Consider the following 21330-nt stretch of genomic DNA (forward strand, 5'->3'; position numbering starts at 1 on the left):
GACTTTTAGATACTATTGGAATGGTATTTTTTCTTTTCTAAGCAGGGGAAATGATATTATAAAAGCATTTTTCTGTTACTTGTTTGCATCCCTCCCCCATACTCTGTTTTAAAAATGCGAAAAATATATATACATTTTTTTGTACAAAAACTTAAAAGATTAAAAAAAAAATGTCGGCCTAGTCATTTGTGTGGAAGAAGCCAGTAGCTACACTGGAATGATGAATTAAGAGACAACCGAGACCAATTTTCATCCTTTTACTGAGGAGGAAAAAAAATATTTAATATTTTTGTTGTATAAGGAATAGCGCCCAAGGCAGGTCCTTCTACTCCTGACCTCAGCCCCACACGCTCCTGCTTTATAAAGCTATAGGACAGAGCAGAGTTGGAATGGAAAGAAAAGTAGAGTAGAAGACAACAAACTGGAAGGGAGCAGGGGGGTGCAAAAAGAATGACGACAGCCACATACGTACCCAATACTTTTAGTTTCTGCAGCAAATCAGAATGATGGCAACCCAGTCCCTACACTGGCCAGTGAGGATGCAGGAGAAAATACCCAACACTAAGGGAGTGACAACAGAAGTCTGGGCCACAGCTACAGTCGGGAGGAGCCGGAGGGAAGAGGGAGGACCAGGTTTTCCTACTTGTGTCACACAAGCCCCGCCACCACTGCCGAGGCACACCTACAGTCCACCCATTTTCTTGTCTCACCACACTGTACATTCCTCCTCCTCCTCCTGGAGAATTCAGACCCTGGCTAGACACTCCACTCCGGGATAAGGCTGAGCAGTCCTAGTTCTCTAGACTGCCTCTTTCACAAAGATTGGATTAGGGTAGGTGAGAATTGTGAAGATTTAAAAAATAAAACCCAGAGAAACGTCAAAGCTGCCACCATGTAGCACCAGCGACCAGTTCTTGCACGGTTCTTCCCTGTCTCGGTGATCCCCTCCTGCAGAAGACAGCACAGCTCTGTCTTCCTCATGGAGTCTCTGCTGGCACCAGGTTATAACCTGGACGGTGGGGAGTGTCTGCCTTAGGCTGGTTTGTGCAAGAGGGCCACCTTAGGTCTCCTTGAGGACATTTATCTTAGCACAGATCTTGAGGGCAGGACCCAGCTTGATGTTCATGGCACTCATGAGATGTTCCTCTTTAAGTAATAAGAGGGCCTGTCCATCGATCTCCTGGGAACGAAACTCTTCTGCAATCTCTTGGCAGCCTAGGAGGAAACCGTGGGGTATGTATGAGAAGCTACATGGTAGCACCAAAAGTACTTGTCCTAAATCCAGTGATACAGTGGCCCAAGATGTCAAGATATGGAAGCAAAATGAAACCAGAGCAACTAGCTATTTTTTTTTAAAAAGAGCCAAGATAAAAGAACTAAGGTGTTCCACCAACTAAGCTGTTCAACTCAGATAACTTGAGGAAGGGAAAGGAGAGAGCAAAATACAGTGTTTTCTTTGACACTGCCAAGAAAATCAGCGTTCATGCCATCTCTAAGGGCCCAAAATTCAGACAAAATAGCGAGAAGGGTAGGATGGTTTTCCTTTCTGGAGAAAACTATCCCTTGTCAAGTGCGTGCGTGTATACATGCTCAGTCCCATCTGACCCCATGGACCATAGCCCACCAGGCTCCTCTGTCCACGGGATTCTCCAGGCAAGAACAGTGGAGTACGTTGCCATTTCCTTCTCTGGGGGACCTTCATCATACCATACTTGGGCCTCTACATTTCCATCTACAAAGCCCTGTGGGATGGCCTCAAAAAAACCATAGGAAAACAAAGCAATACAGATGACCCAGGTTCTGGCGGACAGGCCCTTGATACCTTGTAGAGAAGCAATGAACTCATAGACTTCCTCTACGCTCCAGCGGCTAGGATTACTGGATAGGAACACAGGGTTGATGCCATGTAATTCTGGGGTGGGTGGAGCTGTGTTGGGATTCCCCAGATCACGTTCTCCATGCCCTGCTCTCACGGATAAAGGCCCAGGAGATGTTGGAGAGAGTGCTTCATCGTAACTGGAATTATCTGAACCCCGGCTAGAGTCCTCTTGACCCTACAGGAAAAACAGTGAGATCATAAGTGTCATGAGGTCTCCCTCTCTCCCCCCATCCTAGGTTTGAGGCACAGAGGAAAAACTAATCCCAGCACAAGTAAAGTACTCTGTACTTCATATGCAAATGCCCAAAGTCACTAGTCTGCTCTCAAGTGCCTTTCAAGTGTGAACTGTGTCCCTCTCTTGGTTCCCTTCTTCTGCCAACAACTCCCCTAGATTTCCCCTCCTCTAACAAGAGGTAAGGATTAACAGAAACAACAGGTAAATCAGATGAGAAGAGACAAAAAGATAAGGATTTCGGAATCTGGAGCGATGTGATCCATGTGAAACCAGAGTTCTGGTCTCACACTTTTTTTTTCCCAGGGGAAAGGAGCTGCTCTGCGGGGGAGAGAAGGAAACAGGCCCAGTTTGCAGCATCGCGCCCCACAATGATGGCTCACTCGGTGGCGCTTGCCCTGGATCTTGGCACGGGCGATGTCCGAGGAGCTGCGGCGGGGTCCGCGCCTGCGAACACGGGCATAGTTGGCTTCCTGAAATTCTTTCATTTTTTTCCTCTTCAGCCGGAATTGGTGGCTACAGCTCACATTATACCTGTGGGTCAGGGAACATACACGAGGTCAGGGGTGCTGCTATGCAAGACCACCTTGCTCTTCTGCTCTACATGTGAACTAGGATTTTAGGGGCCAATTTGGAGAAGAGAATGAAGGTGAAGGAGACGTTAGCTCTGAGTCTCGAGCGGATCCTGGGGAAGGGGTGTCCGAGGGAGGAGGGCGAGACGGGAGCCTACTGTACCTCTTAGCGCAAGTCATGGAGCAGAATCTCTTGGAGCCGCGGAATTGCTCGGCGGGGGCGTACTTCCCACAGTACTCGCACTTCAGGAGGTTTGCCTTCTTATCTAGCTCTGAAAACAAGGCAGCGCTGCAGGGCTGCATGGGTTCCTGCTGCCGCTCAGGCCACCCTCAGGCCCAGCACTGGACTCTAATTACTCTCAGCGTTCCCCTCAAAGACCTACTCAGCCTAACTGAGAACCCCGAAAACAAAGTTCAAAATCCAAAACCATAAAGACCTGTCCCTCAAGACATCACAGTCTTCCTAACCTTAAGCCAGATGATCTCCATTTTAAATGACTAATTTCTTCATAATTCGTAGTCTCAGATTTGACTGCACTTTTCCACAGGAGAGAGGAACTAATTACTAATGCCTGGAAAGATATGAGATTTCTCCCTCCCCACCCCACCTCCCCACACACACAGACACAGAAGTTTTCAAAAGCAGGAGAGGGGAAATGTAAACAAGACTCCTTAACATATATCACAGAATCTAAAATAAGGAGAACTGGAAATTAAGAAACAGCCTATTTCATATTATCCTTTGAAAAATATATCCTTATAGTAAATAATCCAACAGATCAGCTTGATAAAATTCCCCTTAACCCTATGGGAACAACTTCTGTGTGATTCTAGGTATACTGATGTAGATGGACTTCACATAATTCCCACTTGAAAGAGCTAATTGCTATTTTACGCTAAGTCCTCAAACACATCTCCATCAGCCTCGTTCCTAGATGGGTCTCTAAATGAATACTCACCAGCAGATGGACTGTCCCCACCCAAGGGACCACCCGACTGATTCTCATTCAGTCCTGTGGTGAGGCCAGTCTGCAGGGGCTTCTCAGACTCTTTCAATAACTGAGAACAGCCCACCTGTTCCAGAAAAAGGTGAGTTATATTAGCCTAACTCCTTTCTATAGCTTTCCCCACCACTTCTCACCACCATGTCTTTGCCTCGATCTCAGAGTTAATGGCGAAGTCACGCAGACAGAACCATTTTCAATATAGCAATCTAGAGTCTCTAACTGGCTTTTTTCAGATTAGCTGCTGGAGAAGGGGCTCCTACCCCAGCTCCCTATCTTGTCCTTTTCCTTCCTAAACTGCAGGGAACACACTTGGAAGCAAGAGACCTGTGTTCTAAGTCCTGCTTCTGCAACTCATGGTATCCAGAAAAGTCTCTCAACTTCTCCACCACAATTTTCTTCACTATGGAACAACCTAATTAGAGACTTCCCTGGTGGTCTAGTGGTTGAGACTCCAAGCTCCCAATGCAGGGGGCCCAGGTTAGTACCTGGTCAGGGAACCAGGATCCCAAATGCTGTACAATGCCCAAATGCTATACAAAGGGGCCCAAAAACAAACAAATAAAAAACAACCATGACAGCCTTAAAGGTCACTTTTTTCCTTTGCTTCTCCTCTCCCCACTATTTTCAGTTCCTGGTCTACATAGTCTTTCTTCTTCTTTTCCCTTCCTTCTTCATAGCTAATCCTACAAACAACAGAACTGAACCGTTCTCTAATAATTAAATAGTTCTGAGCCTTCTGAGTCTCTGGAGTTTGAAAAGACAGCCCAACAGACCAAGTCCCCATGTGAAAGCCCCACCTTCTGGCCCTGCCCTCACCGGGAAAGGCTCTGCTCCTTCCTGGATAACGAAGCCTTCAATGATGTGAGTGAGGATCTGGGGCTTCACAATGGCCTGGGGGGGCTTGGAGTCACCCATCTGTCTGGACACCATGGCCAGCGAAGGAGGGGGCGCTGATGGGGCAGGAGCCAAAGCTACAATGTCACTGCTCAGGGTGTTAGTGTTCGCGCTGGTCACTGGCTCAGCTTTCTCTAGAAAATAAACACGAGATTAAGGAACAGGGAGGGGATGACCTAAATGATCCAATGATGAGCCAAGCCAGCCTGATCGTCCACAGTAGCACATCTTCCTCTTTGATCAATCATCCTGGCTTCCCTGTGTCCAGCTCTCCACCAAGTTCAGGCCCACATTCTAATGAATCAGACTAAACTCTTAACTCACTCATAGCTTTCCTCTCATTTCTGTGCACTCGGCAGTCCTGCAGAAGTCCATTCCTCACCTCCAAGACCACCCTTCTCCTCCATGGCCTTTGGGCTCTCTACCACTGGCGATGTCTTCGCGGGAATCATTGAACTCAGTGTGGAGACATCATCTCGCTCCTCCTCAGACTCAGCCTTGCGCTTTACAGCCAGTGTCTGGGGTTTGCCCTATAAAGTGAAGAACAGGAAGGAAAACAAGATTTATGAGCAAAGGATAATGATGAAACGCAATTACTCCCATACTGTCCAAGAAAATTTTCTTAGTTCTAGATTCCCCAGTGTGTGTATGTCCCATGGTACAGTAAAATTTCTGGTCATTCCCAACAAGTGTAATTTCTACATCAAGACAAAAGAACATACAACATTATTTAGTCCTGACCTAGACCTGGAGACCCGGGTTCATCACAGCCCAACTGAGAATTGCTGTTTCTTTAAAGATTGATTTTGGTGGTTAAAGCTGTATCTTAATATAACTTAGTATAGATCCAAAAATACAGAATTTCATGTAGGAGTACGACATTCAGGTATTATATACGTTGATGTCTCTTATGAAAGACTGAATACATGCCAGGATCTTAACCTTCCATTAAAACTCTCTCTTACAAAAGAAGCACTAATATCCTAACCTCCTCAACCCTTTATTCCCTTCCGAAATTAAGCTCAGGTCCCCTTGAGGATGACATGTGCTCACAATCACGGGGCAACACTCACCGGCAGGTGCACAGACTGCATGTAGAAGGCGGCAGGGACCTGCGCGACCACCGGTGAGGAGGTGGTCGCCCCTCCCTTCACCACATGCGCCGTCCCCTGCACAGGGGCCAGGGTCATCCCTGAGGCCAACGTGGGTGGGCACTCCTGCAGCGCACCGGGGGCCTGGGATGAAGGCGGCGAGGAGGCCAAGTGGGCCTGGCCTGGCGGCACTGTGCCTGGCATCCCCCGGGAAGTGGGGACTGCAGCTGCCAGCTGGGCCAGCCCCAAAGCCTGGGCCTGGGCTGTACCCGGCTGCCGGGTGCCCACCACCTGCACAGGGATGTGGGGTGGGGGCTGCTGGGCGGCAGACATCTTGGCAGCCCCTAGCTGAGGGGGCTTGAGGGGGGCTGCCGGCGGTTTGGACTGGATGGGAATAGGGGGCTTGGGGGCGGGGTCCGGCGGCAGGGACAGCGGTGAAGACTGCAGCATGGGCTGGACGACCAGGGTCTGGGCTGGCTGCTGGGATGGGGACGGCGGGACCGGCTGGGTCGGGGGACCCGGCGGAGGCTGCGGGGCAGTGAGGGTGGTGGCCTGCTGTTGCTGCTGCTGCTGCTGCTGCTGCTGGGCCAGCTGGAGGTGCGTGGCTGTGTGCAGAAGCTGGGACTGGCGGTGCGGGAACTGCTGCTGGTGGTGGATGGCGATCTGCTGCTGGATCACCACCTGCTTCTGCTGGAGGTGGATCTGCTGCTGCTGCTGAATCAGGGAGTGGGGCTGGATCTGCGTGTAGGTGGCTGCGGGAACGAGCCCCCAGAGACACAAAAGGAAGGGAGAGCAGACATGAGCAACATCATCAAAGGCGCCAGTCAAAGCAGCTTTCCAAGGTGAACCTAGTTGTAGACTCAAACTACGAATGGAAAGCGAGCTGGAGGGGCCTGACAGGCCACCTGGTTTACACTCTTTCCTCTGAGTCGGACGTTACCAACCATCTCCAGCCTTAAAGATGTCAGGGAAAGACCACCTTTGCTCAAGCATGTAACAGTCCTCACTAATTTCCTGCATTTATCTAACTCTTTTTTCTCTTTTTTTGCTTTATTTAAATCCTATTACTTGGCACTCAGCAAGGACAATGGCGGGCCCAATCTAATCTTCATGGTTAGATTCTTCTCCTCAAGCGCCAAGTCCACATTTCATTTGTTTTTACATCCCTAGAACCCAGCCCAGGTCCTGATACACAAGAAACACTTAACAGTCACTGAAAGAATAAATATCCACAGAGGTAAAGCTACCAACATCTTCCCATGATTGCCTCGGGTCTCCACGATTCATCAGTTTAGGTCACCACCCATGAGAAGTTTTAAGAGTCAGCCGCTGTGGGCTCGGACTTGACCCAGTTCCCTCCACTGTAAACTGGAGATGGGATCTCCCCTGCTTCACACCCTACCAGAGTGCCCAGAAACTATATGTGACATGAAAGCACTTTGATATTACAAGTGCCATAGTTTGTAAAGTGCCATACTAGGTGTTAGGAAAACAAATGATAAGTAACTCTTAAATTTGGGGAGTACATTACTCAAATATACAACACTTAAAGTACTAGAAACAAGGAAGCAAAAATAAACACTACCAGATAGGGTATCCACATCTAACTCTATCCACAGCCTGAAAGCAAGCACTACCCTGGGTTATTACTATTATTTATTCTTTTTAATCCTTACCATCCTTACCATCAATACAGATGATCACCAGTTGGACTGTATTAAAGCAGGGCTCTATCTGCTCACCCTAAGTACTCGAAGGCACACAGTCTTTGCTCTACACTGCCAACTGACCAACAGTAAATGTGTGAGGAAGAGAACTCATCCCTTACGATAAATTGCAAGCTCCATGGGCAGAAGAGTCTGTTTTTCAATGATGTATTCCAGTACCCTCCCTAGAACACAGCAAGCTATTCAAAAAGAACTGAGTGGGAACTTCCCCAGTGGTCTAGTAGTTAAGATTCCACCTTCCAATGCAGGGAACAGGGGTCTGATCGATCCCACATGCTTGGGACAATTAAGACTGTGCACCACAACTACAGAGAAGCCTGTGCACAGCAATGAAGAACCAAATGCTACAATGAAGACTGAAGCACTTAGTTGCGTGCTACAACTAAGACTCAGAACAACCAAATTTTAAAAAAAGAAAGAAAAGACCCTAGTGAATGAAAGGGTAGAGGGAGTAAATTGAAGAAGTCAGGACCTAAGAAGGAGAGAACAAGGCAACTTGTAAACTGACTGCTGCCCGGCAGAAACAGACAAGATCCCTCTCTGCTACCTGTCATCCTGTCTCCTGGACTAATACAAACAAGGCTGATGTGATTCTTTCCTTTCACTATTTCAGGACCAAAACGAGCAAGAAGGGCAAAGACACGGACCCTGAAGACTTCAAGCTAGCCCCGAGGGAATAAGAACATTATGGGAAGAGACAGAGTACCTGAGCTAATGAGGGTCTGGCTGGGAGCAGGAGTGGCGGTCCGGGTGAGGTTCATGCCCACGTTCTGCTGACCAGTTCCGTCTGCTTCTGCTTTCTTGGCTGCTGCGCTTTCTGCTTCTGTCTGGCTGCCCTGACTCACAGTCACTGCCTGGGCTGCAGGCAAGGGCTGCACCACTCCAGTGCCCTTCCTGGGGCAGCTCCCACCACCACCCATTCCTGAGGAAGGTAACTGCCCCAAGCCCCCAGGAGCCTGGCCGCCTCCTCCAGGACCCATGGACCCTGGGATGCTAGTCCCACTGCCTCCACCAGCTTGACTGAGGTTGAGGGACTGGCCTGAGGCCCCAGAGGAAGCCTGAGCCACCGCAAGGGCCTGGCTAGAGGCCTGGGAGAGGCTGGAGACAGGGGAGGCCCCAGGAGGGATGGCCTTCTGGGCAGAGCCTTGCATTTGGGGTCCTTGGGCAGAGGCCTGCTGGTTCCTGACGGCCAAGTTCTGCACCTGAAAGACAGGAAGCAAAAGGCAGATTGAGAAACTTGGGGAGCAAGGGCACTAAAGTGAAAGACTACCATGACTGAGTCAGAAGCAGTGACGACAGCTACAGATATTCCACGGCCCCCTCAGCTGTACCCTCACCTGTACACACAGAGAAGGTCTTCCCAGAGAGGGGCTCTCAAGTCATATCTGATTCTCAGTCTCCTTCATTCTCTACAAAATCTGTCATCAAGTTCAGTTATTTTATTCCTTCAAGATGTCTCAGACTTTCCCTTTCTTCCCCATTCATTCAACATCTACCAACTACTGCACTGGATACTGGGAATGCAGAGATCAAAGACACAAGCCCCTGCTTTTAATGAGTACTTTCTACTCGAGAAGACAAGAAAACCAAGTTACACCATGCACAGATATGCACCCAGTGCTAGGGGAGTGCAGAGGAGGAAGAGTAGTAACTCAGACAAAGCGCATGAGGGAAGACATGCTAACACAGGCGATGTCTGAGCTGAGAACCAACAGGGTTTGAAGACACAGGTAACAACAATGCAAGACCACTGAGCCAAGAAAGAGCACCGTGTTTTTGGAAATGATAAATATTTCATTATGTTTGGGGAAGGCTGCAGGGAGTGGCAAGAAATGAAGCTATGCAGGTAGGCTGAGGCTAGAAAGAGGCCAGATCTTGAAGGGCTTGGAATGTTAAAATGAGAAATTCCCAGCACCGAGCACAGTGCCTGACAGACCGCAAGTGGTCCAGTGTATCAACGGAGAGAAGGGATGACAAGCTCTTAATGAATCACAGGAAGCCACTGAAGAATACTCATCAGAAAGACCACGATCAACTCTATTGTCAAAACCATTCTTTGAGCACAGCCACTCTGGAAAACAGTTTGGCATTTTGTCCTAAAGTTGAAATATTCACACATGCTCTAACCCAGGAGTCCCACAAGAGAAGGGCTCACTGTAGACAATGGGAGGCATGTGTAAGAATGGTCACAGCAGCACGAGTCATCCTAACAAAAGCCTAAAAACCAACCAAATGGCCACCATCAGAAGAGAGGATGAATGAACTCTAGTATATTCACACAGTGGAATATTACATGGAAATCAAAACAAAGTACAATGACATGCAACAATACAGATGGATTTTGACAATAAGTCATTTAATGAAGGTATTCCCCAAAGGATTATATACAAGGTAAGTACCTTATAGATTTAAATACAAATTTATATTTTTATATATATATATATCCACATGGTATCTGGAACTTGCTTCTAAATAATCCACAGATGAAGGGAAAGGGCCTGGAGAAATTGACCACATGTCAATAAATGCTGAAGTTGGATGATTAAGCACATACAGATTCGTATTTCTTTGTTTTTATAAATGTTTGAAATGTTCCATATTAAAAAGAACATTTTAGAAATATAGTAAAGGCAGTAAAGCTATATACAAAAAGGGTTACAGGGAAGGATGAATCAGAATGAACGTCACCATGGATGAGTAGGGGCAGGCAGTGGAGCTCCATCTGGAGCTGGGGCTGGCTTATTACATGATTAAAACTTACAGAGTAAATGTTTTAAAAAGTGGACCATGAATGAACCATTGATGAGAGGATGCCACGAGTCAAGGATTATTATGATTCATCAAATTCTGTAGGCCAGAGGTACAATTAAAAATGTTAGGGAAGTTTGTGAGAGAATGGATATATGTATGTGAATGGCTGAGTCCCTCTGCTGCTCACCTGAAATTATCACAACAAATGTTAATAAGCTGTACTCCGATACAAAATATAAAGTTTTTTTTTAAAAAGTAACAATGTATATCTTATTAAAAAAACTTATCCTGATAGTAATATGGGAGAGGATTAGAGACGGAAGCAAATAAGGCTGAAATTGAGGCCAGTTAGGAAACTAGTAGAGTAATTCAGGTGAAAAATAAAAAGAACCCGAATTCAGACAATAGTAAAGTAGAGAAATAACAGCTTTCGAGAGAGATTTACAAAAATCATCAGGACTGGGTACTGGGCCACGTACATATTACCTGGCAATTACGAAGATTCTTCTCATCAGCTTCCTTCCCGTCATGGCTATTTAAAACTTTCCTCCTCTCCCTGCCTCTGAACCACTTCCTCTTTCCCCTCTCACTGTTCACTCCCACAGAGATGATACCACCACCTCTGGTCCCACCGCCAAACCTGGCCCTGTACCTCCGTCAGCCCCCATCATTCTCCCCTCACCCCGGCCACCTTCTCTCCTTCCTCCTATCAAAGGCTCACTAGGCTCAGGATCTCATTCCCTCCTCCTCAATTCTTTCCTGTCCCTTCACTCACCTCTCCTCTGCTGGCTCCCTCCCACCGGCAAGCCTGAACCCCCTCCCCAAGCCCAGCTTCACCCTCCTCTCCTGTTCCTACATTCAAGGCTGAGGAATGTCGCCTGTGTGATCACAAAGAGAGCCAAACTCTTAAACACTCACTGTGTCCAGGCACTGTTCAAACACTCAGACACATCAACTCACTGAGTCCTCACAACATACCCTGGGACAAGTATTTTATAACGGCTATTTAATAGACAAAGAAATTGTGGCAAGAAGATGTTGGGCCATTTGCAGGGGTCACAGTAAGTCAGAGTTGGAACTGACCCTAACGAAGATTTACACTTTCAACCACTACTCTGTCCATCCACAGACCAACACACAAACATCTGATGAACAGATGTTTAAGTGAAAGAACTGCTATGGAAGCAGGTTCTACCTCATCCTGACGCCACCACTACTGCTGTAGTCTAAACCAAAGGCTGTATCTGTAACTGACCCCAACAGTTTCTCAGCAGGTTCCCTCATTTCTCTTCCTTCTCCAGGCACAGGCTCCGAAATCAGTCTTTCTCAAGTAGTTTCCTGACTCTCTTAATCTGCTGCTCAAGTCAGCAGTGCCACTCCTACCTACAAAGTCACGTGGCTTTCAGATTTGTCCTTAACAATGCCCTTTCCTGCCACAAGCTTATTGTCTCCACTTTATTCACTCATCTCCAACTCACAGTCACATATCTGAGTAGTCAGGCTTTGACACATGCTATTCTCTCTCTCTAGTGTTCATGCTACTCCAAATCAAATGCCACCCATCCTTTCAGAATCTGCTCAAGTTTACTGAAATGGAGAGCTCAGTGTTTACTTGCTGACTGATAAAAACTAAAAGAATGAAATAAGTACCATAAGACCCCAGTTTGTATGCCATGCAAAAGAAGCTAAAACACTGCTCTCTCTCTCTATATATTTTTGTTTGAGATAAGGCACAGAAAACACACTGGTGAGGAAGATTATACTGGAAACACCTTTGAGTGAAACAGACTGCTAAAGGTTGAAAGCTATAGTAACTCATAGAGAAGAAATCAAGTGTTCTGCCAGCAACTCAGCTTGATGTCTGTCTTACCAGAATTCCCTCCACCACCCCTTATCTTCCAGAGAGTACTGCAAGGACAAGGAACTAGGACTTTCTGAATAAAACAGCTATGGAGAGCTAAAAGGAGGGCAGGGACACCGGTCCTATATTAAGAATAAAGCTTCCCTGGATAAGGGGAGTTTGGAGGGAAAATGGATACACATATATGTATGGCTGAGTCCCTCTGCCGTCCACCTGAAATTACCACACCATTATCAGCTATACTCTAATATAAAATAAAAAGTTTTTTTAAAAAAAAGGAGGTGGCTTCCCATATCCCCAGGGCTGTTTTCAGTTAAGCCTACTTCCCTTCCTAATTCAAATAACTAAAAAGGTGTAAGGGATTCAAGTTCTACAGAAATTGAGGGTGGGGTAGGGGGAAGAATTCTGAAAAGTTGTAATGGGGTGGAAGGGTGATCCCTGGTCCAAGGCCACTCCATTCGCCCTCCCCAGGGCCCGTCCGCAGGTCAAGTGGTCACCACTGACCTGATCAGCATCTGTGTGGACTCCAGGAGACTGAGCAGATGGCGCCTCCTGCTGGACTGCAGCCACTGCCCCGTTAGGCATCAGGATGAGTTGGGAGGCTAGAGGCACATTCCGGCCCAGGGTCCGGTTTACCTGCAATAGGTTTCCCAGCTGTGGCTGGCAAGGAGAGGATGAAGAGCAGAGGAAACAGAACAAGAGAAAGGGGAGAGAGACAGAAGAAACGGAAGGGAAGGACCACAAGACAAAATAAACAGAAGATACGAAACCGCTAGGCCCTGCCCCTTTCCACACCAACCCAGGAGACCCTCATCCTCCACGTGTGATGAATCGTCCGAAGAAAACCTGGAACGTGTATAAACTATACACTGACAACAAAGAATCAAACATCAAAAAGGCTGAGACAATGAGTCGGGAACAAGGGTTTATATATACTAAGCAGACAGGCCAAGAGGTAACACTTAGGATTTGTGCAAGTGAGCCATGGCTTTAAAGATTAGACTATATCTGGTGCAAATTTCTTTAAAACTGAGGTGAAATCTTCTAACTTAGGATCTCAATTGTTTGTAAGCTACCTGTGAACACTGAGCGTCACATCTAGAGGTAAGTCAGGCATAGGAAGCAGATCCACTTGTCCTAAAACATCTGGGTAACCATGATGACACGGACTTCCCTTGTGGGTCAGCTGGTAAAGAATCCGCCTGCAGTGCGGGAGACCTGGGTTTGATCCCTGGGTTGGAAGATCCCCTGGAGAAGGGAAAGGCTACCCACTCCAGTATTCTGGCCTGGAGAATTCCATGGACTGTATAGCCCATGGGATCACTAAAAGTTGGATACGACTGAGCAACTTTCACTTTCAACCATGATGACATAAAAGAGCTTTCACTCTGGGAAATTCCCTGATGGTCCAGTGGTTAAGACTTGAGCCTGGGTTCAATCCCTAGTTGGGGAACTAACATCCCAAAAGGTGCACAGTGCAGCCAGAAAAAAAAAGGCTTTCACTCAACAAGTCAGAGAACAATTATGTCCCTGGGACAATGGTGGCTGTGGCTTACCCGTAGATACATCTGGGCCTGGGACTGGTTGAGGGGTGGGGAGGTGGTGTTCCCCAGTAGCACAGACTGGGTCAAAGTGGTAGCACTGGGAGAGCTCACACTCTGGGACCGGCTGATGAGCTGGGCAGCCGATGTGGTGGCCAGATTGATCTGTGTGGTACAGAAGGGAACCAGGACTAAGGATGGGGGAAGAGACACAAGGAAATACACATGACTGACAAACTCAGAGTGACACCAGCAAAAGCAGAGTATCTCACTTTCACAGAGTCAGGAGGAAATGAACACCTTACCATCCACACCTGTTATCCTGGCCTCTAAAGGCTATCAGCAAAGTACAGAAACCAGGCCCTAATCACCAGTGTAAGAGCTGAGGAGCAAAGGACGAAATGGAATAGATTCTACTTCTCAGTCAAGAATCCAACGATTAGCCCTTGGGACCCTTTGATTCCTCCTGCCCAGGATTTTCTTCCTCCTTAAGACACCTCTACAGATCCATACTGGTTACTCTCCCTTTTACTGATATTCTCTACGCACGATCAGTAAATACCATCAATGGTGAAATAAACACTCTCAGATCAGTGGCACAAAGTATTGGGTTGGCCAAAAAGTGCACTCAGGTTTCCTGAAATATCTTACAGAAAAATCTGAATGTTGGCAAACCCAAGAATTTAACTGAAAGACACAGACCCAGGGAGGAAAGCCCCTCGGTGGGGACAGGCAGTACTCACGGAGGCCTGGGTGGTGGTGGTCTGCTGCTGTGCAGTGCTGGTGTTTGGGGAGCTGGCCTGCCGACTGGCAGCAATTGTAGCCTGTTAGAGGGCAAAGACGACAAGAGAGAACAGAGACAACAAAGGCAAAGGCTCTGAATCTTCCAGGAACAAATCACAGGCACAAAATATAACTGAGATTTCAGGTAAGAGCAGTGAGCCTCTACTGTGGAGCAAGGACAAGTATGTTCACTATGTCAATCACCCTCATATTACTGCATATGCTAACCCCACGACTCCCACATAACCCGCCCTGAGCAGTTGGCAGCCCTTGCTCTTTCTCCTGCTTTCTTTTAGTTGGAAGAACCTTTGGTCAGGTCACATCAGAAGTCACTGCTAAGTCCAGCCCAGAGCTGCCTGATCAATACAAATGTAAGGTGAGCCACCTATATCATTTTCTAATATGAACATTTTTCAAAGAGTAAAAAGAAACAGAAATAAACTTTAAAAATTTACTTTATTTAAGCTGATCTGTCTCATTTTAACACATACCAACATAAACGAACTTCTGAGCTTTTTCGAACTAAAAAGTCTCTGAGATCCAAAATCTTCTCCCATATCTCCATCTGGACTAGCTGCATTTGTTGGTTTTTTTTTTTTTTTTTTAAGGAGACAGATTTTCTAAAATATTTGGCTGGGTCCCGTCTTAGTTGCGGTACTCATAGTCCTCATTGCGTCCCGTGGGATCTTTCATTGCAGCCCAGACTCTCTCGTGGTGGCGTGTGGTATCAGTGAACTACAGCATGGGCTTAGCTGCTGCAAGGTGTATGATATCTTACTTCCCTGACCAGGGGTTGAACCCTCGTCTCTTGCACTACAAGGCAGATTCTCAACCACTAGACCACCAGGGAAGTCCTAGAGACTAGCTATATTTTAAGTGCTCAACAGCTGCCTGTGGCTAACGGCTACTACACTGGACAGTGCAGGGCTAGCACACAGCCGTGCTACCTCTAAAAGACAGTTCTCCCACGGTTCTTACTGTGAGCCCACACGCCGAGGTCCACTCATCCTCCTGCAAAAGGACAGGAGGCACGGGACACTGTTCCCAGCCTGGCTCAGTGGCGGGTGTGGTGTGTTCCGACCCACCTGTACTGCCTTTCCCCTCCCTCCTGGGCCAGCTGGCTGCTGACCTCTCACCTGCTGGACGGCAGCCAGGCTATGCAGCTGGGCATTGCTGAGCTGCTGCTGGAGCATGAACTGGTGGAAATACTGAGCCGCGTTGGGCTGACGCTGCAGTGCCTGCAGAGCCTAGGGAGAAACAGAAGGGAATCATTCCACTTGGGATGAACCACTCCTAACACCTATACTGTGGAAATCACTGGGATCCTGGGAAAGGGACACATGGGGAGGAGAGAAACAAAGGAAAAGATAGGTATCTGGTTAGCCTGTCAACATCTGATATGTCCATTTTTATATTAGAACCAGTGAGTTCATGTAGTCCTTAAAAAGTAGGGACACAATTAATTGAAAAATACAGCAGTATAATCTCACATGAACTTGTATTTCCCAAAATGGAATCTGGAAATATCTGATATAACAACGAATTAGGACTAAACTGGCTGAAAATAAATGGAATGTTGATTAATGTAAAGAGAAGAAAATAAAAGACCATATTCTAGGGACACAGTAAAGGTGATAGAGCCCTGCCTGTGTGCGTGCTCAGTCGTGTCCAACTCTTTTCGACCCCATGAATTACACCCTGCCAGGCTCCCCTGTCCATGGAATTCTCCAGGCAAGAATACTGGAGTGGGCTGCTATTGCCTTCTCCAGGGGATCAACCCAGGGATCAAACCCGCGCCTCTTGCATCTCCTGCACTGGAAGGCTGATTCTTTACCACTGAGCCACCTAGGAAGCCCGACAGGGCTCTAAAGGGTTGAAAATGATGAAAAATAAAATAAACAGTGACTATGAAAGTCTGTATCAGGTAAAATTTTCAAGTAACTGGAATTTTTAAACATCTACAGTATAATGCTAACAGGTGTTTATAAAGACAGTATCAGTAATTCAGTTTTGGCGTTAACTTCAAAGCCAAAACTACATTCCTTTTTTTTCTTTCCAGGAGCCGAAATAGTTGAGGTTCTTAACTTCCACTACCCAGGGTGATTTTCAAGAAAGACCCAAAAATAAAAACCTGACAATCCTTGAAGAGAAATGGTTAGTGAGATCTAGCAACATGAACTAAATGATATAAAAACCTTAAAGACTGATATCTCGTTCTGCCTGCTTGCTCAAACTGTTGTAAACCCCAAAGGTTCTCAGACCTGCAAGTGACCTTTGTCATCACCTGATCGTACTTGCCCAGTCTGCTGGAAAGAAACCAAGGGTGATTATCTTCCTGCATCCTTGCCCAGCCCAAGCCAATGCTCACAGCCCCTCAGTGCTGAGCCTCACCTGCACAGCCTGCCGTTCATACAGTGACATTTGAGCGATCTGGGGCCGAGAGCTGCCCCCAGAGCCAGAACTCCCATTGGTGGAGTTGGAGTTCTGTTCACTCTCAGTCTCCATGATAGAGGTCCAGGGTCCCCACGGCTGGCGCTCTGACTCCAGACCTAGATGGAAGAAGCAACGGGTTAAAATGTACACCTGATCTCCAGTGACTATTTCATGTTATTATTTATTCAAGTTACCTAAGAACCTTCCTTTTCTTCCAGAAGCCATGATTGCTCTGTTTTAATAATGACCAAATCTTCAATACACTTATAACCATATCTTCCCCACCATCTTTTGAAACTAAGCGATGTCTCAAAAAACACAACTTTAACCTATTTCCTCCTGGCTGTCATTAAATAGAAAATGGCCTGAATGTAAGATGGTTCCTTATAAGAGTAAGGCTATTTTATATCCCCATCACACCTTTGAACAGTTTAAAATCATCCCATTTAAACATGCAACACCACTATCAGCCTCACCTTAACAATGGCACCATGTACCGAGAAGTCACTGGGCGCCTCCTCTCACTGGGCTAGGCCTTCACCGCCATTATTTATCAGTGCTTTACGGTAAATATAATTATCTTCACTTTACAATTGTGGAAATGAGGTTGTCAGAGGTTAAGCAAGTAGTCCTAGTTAAGTATCAAATCTTTACGCTAGGACACAGGTCTTCAAACCAAAAACAATCTGTGGTTAAGGCCGTGTCACTCACTTCGAGTACCCATTGTCTTCATTTTATGGAGGAGGGGCTTATGGTACAGAAAGGACCAAAGCAACATAAAAAGTCATAAAACTGGGAGGTAGAAGAGCTAGACTATAGCCCATCTCACCCAAAGAGCTGCCTGGCTGGAGCTGGGGCTACTAGTAACACCTTGGCCATGGTACTTTATCTTCTTCCACCTCAGTTCCCCTGGATGCAGAGAATTCCCAAGTAAATATAACACATCATTGTAACAAACGACTTACAGGTATTAAACATAGTAAAGACAGCAATCAAAGCTTCAAGAAAGTAAGATTCAATGTTTTCGCCCACTAAAGTAACCAGAATTTATCCTCTGGGGTCTACTCTAAAATTTGCAAAGAACACATGAAAACATTGCTAAGAACACAGCAAAGAAACAGATGAGAAGGAAGAAGAAACATGCCATCAAAGCAGCGTTAAATGACAATAAGTTTCTTTGGTTCTTTCTTTTCTTTGTCCCCTTCTTTTGCTATTTTTTCTCTACTTTTGAGGCATGGAGGAGCCATTGGAAATATCAGGTCAGCACAGCACAATTTGGTTTAGGAATGTAAACAACAAATTAGAATATCTGCTAAGGTGTGCCGATAGTTTCACTCAGGTGAATCCATTTTAATGATACCATCCAAAACAAAGAAACTAAATAAAATCAAACTGCTTGGCCTTGGAAATTAGAGTTGGGGAGATTTCTTATGGGTCCATTCCCAGTTATAATCTGATTGCATCCTTATCCTCCAAGAATTCAGTTGTCCAGTAAGAGCAAATGTCATTGCAAACATGGATATAACCCATGAAGTATACAGGAGAAATCACACTGGCTTCAAGTCTAGCCTATCTTCACCCCACATCTTTTGCCAAAATATCAAAGCACTAAACAGATACAGACCCATGAATCCTCATTATCAGCATGCGGAGGAAAAAAAGTGGGTAAGCATTAGAGGCAGCACGGCATAGTTGTATAGAAGATGGGACCTAGTTCACTGGACTCAGAGGGAGGAGACCCCCTTTACTAGCTAGAGGAGACATGAATTCCCTTCGTAGATGAAAAGGCTAATAAACTATATGATCCCCATCTCCCCCCAAAATGGAAGTCTTAATAATTTTTCAGGTTGTGAAACAGAAAAGAGGTGGAAAGAGACCAGTTTAAAGTCTTAAACAAAACCAGGAGAAACTGTCATCAAAACCAGGATTCCTGGATCCCAGGCACATAAGTCTATTCATTTGTGCTCAGCTTCGGGGCTGTAAAATCAAATACAGAAAATGAAGACAACAGAAAGTCTGGGAGGCACAGTCAATTTAAATTTTCAGAATTTAACTGGAAGAGAAAGCATGAAAAGCTGAACCATAGAGGTCCCCTGAATCACGAAACTGGGGTCATCCTGAAATATAGTATTTGGGGGTTGTGGGGCTGGGCTGGAGTAGATCTTTGGCAAGGAGCTAGAGGAAGATAATGAAGTGGACCAGGTTCCGGGCCTCCTGAGCCAAGAGTTGGAGAAAATCAATTTCCCCAAGCATGAAACTCTTGCCTCCCAGGAAAGATGGGGCATAGATAGGAAGGGGGGAAGGAGAAGGGGGTGGGTTCGGGGGAGACTGTGCCACAGAAATCGAAGCCATCTGAAGAATAGGAGTAGACGCCCCCAGGGGTCCTTGTATCTAGAACCTTGATGAGAACGAGTTCCCAAGAGGAGTCAACCCCACCGGGAGAAGGGGGGCTCACGGAGCGGTGGTGCCAGGAGTGAACCGACCCCAAGTGAGCGGAGAAGTGTGCTTACTGGTAGCGGGGAGACAGGCAGGAGGGAGACAGAAATCGAGGAACTGGGAGGCTGAGGAACCCAGGGGACCAGAAAAAAGCAGGGAGAGAAGTAGACGGCACGCTTGGATGGGAAAGCCAAAGTCAGAGGAGGGAAAATGAATGAGACAAGGAGCGGTCAGGAGCAACTAGGGTGACGGACGGACAGCAGTGAGCACAGCTCACAGTGTGAAAATGAATAGAGGAGCGAGAGGCTCGGGCAGCAGAGCGAAGGACCGCAGGGCGAGCGCCAGAGGTAGGCAGGGAAAGACGCCGGGGGAGGTACCTGGGGCGTTCCACAGCCCGCGGCGGCTGCAGAAACATCCCCGCGCGGCCAAGCCCCCGGAGGTCCTGCCCCTGCCCCGCCGCGGCCGCCCGCTTACCTCCGCGCCTGGCTCCGCACCCGGGCGCTCCCGGGATAGGGGGTGGGGGGCGTCCACCTCACGTGCCGGGGTCCCCGGGCGCCGGGCCGGGTGGGGGGCGCGCTCGGCCTCCGCGGCGGGCTCCCCTCGCCTCCTCCCCTTCCTGGAGGGGCGGGGGCGCCGAGGGCGGGGTGGGAGGCGCCCGGCGCGGCCGCGGCTCCCCGCCCCTCCCGCCGCTCCGGGTGCGGGCCGGCCGCGGCTCCGCCAGGCCTCCGGGGCTCGCTCCTGGGCCTGTCACTTCCTGCCGGGCGGAGAGGGTGGGGGCGGCAGGCCGGGGGCTGCGGGCCCGGCTGGAGGAGGGGGCTGGCGGGGAGGTGCTTCCGGGGCAGCCGGACCCCTCCCCCGTCCCTCCCCCTCCCCTCCGTGGCCTCCCCCCTCCCTCCCGCGCGTCCCTCGTTTCCTGCCGGCGCCCGTTGCCATGACGACGCCGCTGCCGGGCCTCCGCGCTCTAGGCCTCGGGGTTTTTTTTCCCCCTCTCTCGCTCTTTCTCCTCTTTTTTTCCCTTCTTTCTCTCCGAGCGCTGCTCGTCGGTGGGAGGGAAGAAACCGAGAAAGTGGTGGCCTCTAGCGGGGGAAACTCACCTCTCAGAAAAGGAGAGGGAGATGGGAGAAGGGAGGGAAGTGACGTGAAGAAGAGGGAAAAAGAAGGTATTTTCTGGAGCTTCTGGGAATAAGGGATAGAAAGAAAGGATCAAAGGGACCAACAGGCTGAGCGGGAGAAAGCCAAGCAAGGACCCTAGAGAAACGGTAGACGGGGGAAGGAAATAAAGCCGAGGAAAGGAGAGAAAAGGACAGGAAAAAAAAAAATTGAGGCAAAGGGGAGAGAATGTTGATGGTTTAATTCCGCACCCCTCACCTCCACTCGGAGAAGGCGGGAAAAGCTGTACGGCAAACAGTGAACCCGTTAGGAGTTGACATTCCTTCAAAAGCTTCCGCCTAATATAACTTGCTTTGAATAACGTGTTTAAGTCTGTTATTTCAGGGTTTGGTGTTCGTCTCTATTCTTAGATTTAAATGTGTATGTGAAAGAACGACAAAAACAAGGGAGAAGGCAGGAGTATAAAGAGAGTAGAACAATGGGGCTGTTTGGGAAGGCTAAACATTTGATGAAGCTGTGGCTTTTGTCACTTTTTTAAAAATCAGTTTTTAATTCTCTTAGCCTTTGAACACTCAACACATATTTCTAGAGCACCTACTAAGTGCAGTCCGGTTTTGGAGGCTTAAATTACATCAGAGCACAGAACAAAGATAACTCATTAACCTGTACGGATCGAGCCAGGGCTGCCTTGCGGATACATAACGAAATTTATGCTTTTTCTGATGTTATCATAGTTGAGTAGCTATTTTTTTAACCTTCTATCTTTTCCTAATCACCGTTCTAGTCAGTTATTTTTCTGTCAACTAGCTCTTCATTCTCTCCTTTAAAAGCCAAGACGTGATTTATTTTTGTAAAGAAAATAGAAGTATTCTCTTTGTTTATAAATTAGATCTATTTAGATTTGCATTGAGAAGTGTGTTTGCGGGGGGGGGGGGGGCGGTGCTTAATTTGTGGTAGCCAGATTTATGTCAGAGAGAAATCTCAGCCAAGCTTCTAGAAACCAGTCAGACAAG

At 47.5% G+C, this 21330-nt stretch overlaps 1 protein-coding gene across 9 annotated transcripts; it reads right to left on the reverse strand.

The window, feature by feature from the left end:
• Positions 1 to 246: 246 nt before the first annotated feature.
• On the reverse strand, positions 247 to 19842 carry PHC1 (polyhomeotic homolog 1). 9 transcript variants are annotated; one of them, XM_086402045.1, is made up of 16 exons: positions 17601 to 17675; positions 17248 to 17330; positions 16730 to 16887; positions 15475 to 15585; positions 14299 to 14379; positions 13571 to 13720; positions 12519 to 12650; positions 8109 to 8604; positions 5658 to 6427; positions 4967 to 5114; positions 4507 to 4718; positions 3643 to 3757; positions 2847 to 2955; positions 2495 to 2645; positions 1823 to 2054; positions 247 to 1215 (listed from the first exon to the last, which is right to left on the reverse strand). In XM_086402045.1, the coding sequence occupies exons 3-16, from the start codon at positions 16841 to 16843 to the stop codon at positions 1061 to 1063; spliced, it is 2976 nt and encodes a 991-aa protein (XP_086258171.1). In that variant the 5' UTR covers positions 16844 to 16887; positions 17248 to 17330; positions 17601 to 17675; the 3' UTR covers positions 247 to 1060. The 9 variants fall into 9 exon arrangements, with proteins under 9 accessions (XP_086258171.1, XP_086258170.1, XP_086258166.1 ...); XM_086402044.1 differs by lacking the exons at positions 17248 to 17330; positions 17601 to 17675 and adding an exon at positions 19682 to 19833; XM_086402040.1 differs by lacking the exons at positions 17248 to 17330; positions 17601 to 17675 and adding an exon at positions 19682 to 19833 and having other exon boundaries at positions 12519 to 12674.
• Between the last annotated feature and the right edge of the window lie 1488 nt (positions 19843 to 21330).

Source organism: Bos grunniens, chromosome 5, assembly GCF_055505025.1.
Source record: "Bos grunniens cultivar Pamir isolate PY7600 chromosome 5, Bosgru_T2T1.0, whole genome shotgun sequence".
NCBI classification, from domain to species: domain Eukaryota; kingdom Metazoa; phylum Chordata; class Mammalia; order Artiodactyla; family Bovidae; genus Bos; species Bos grunniens.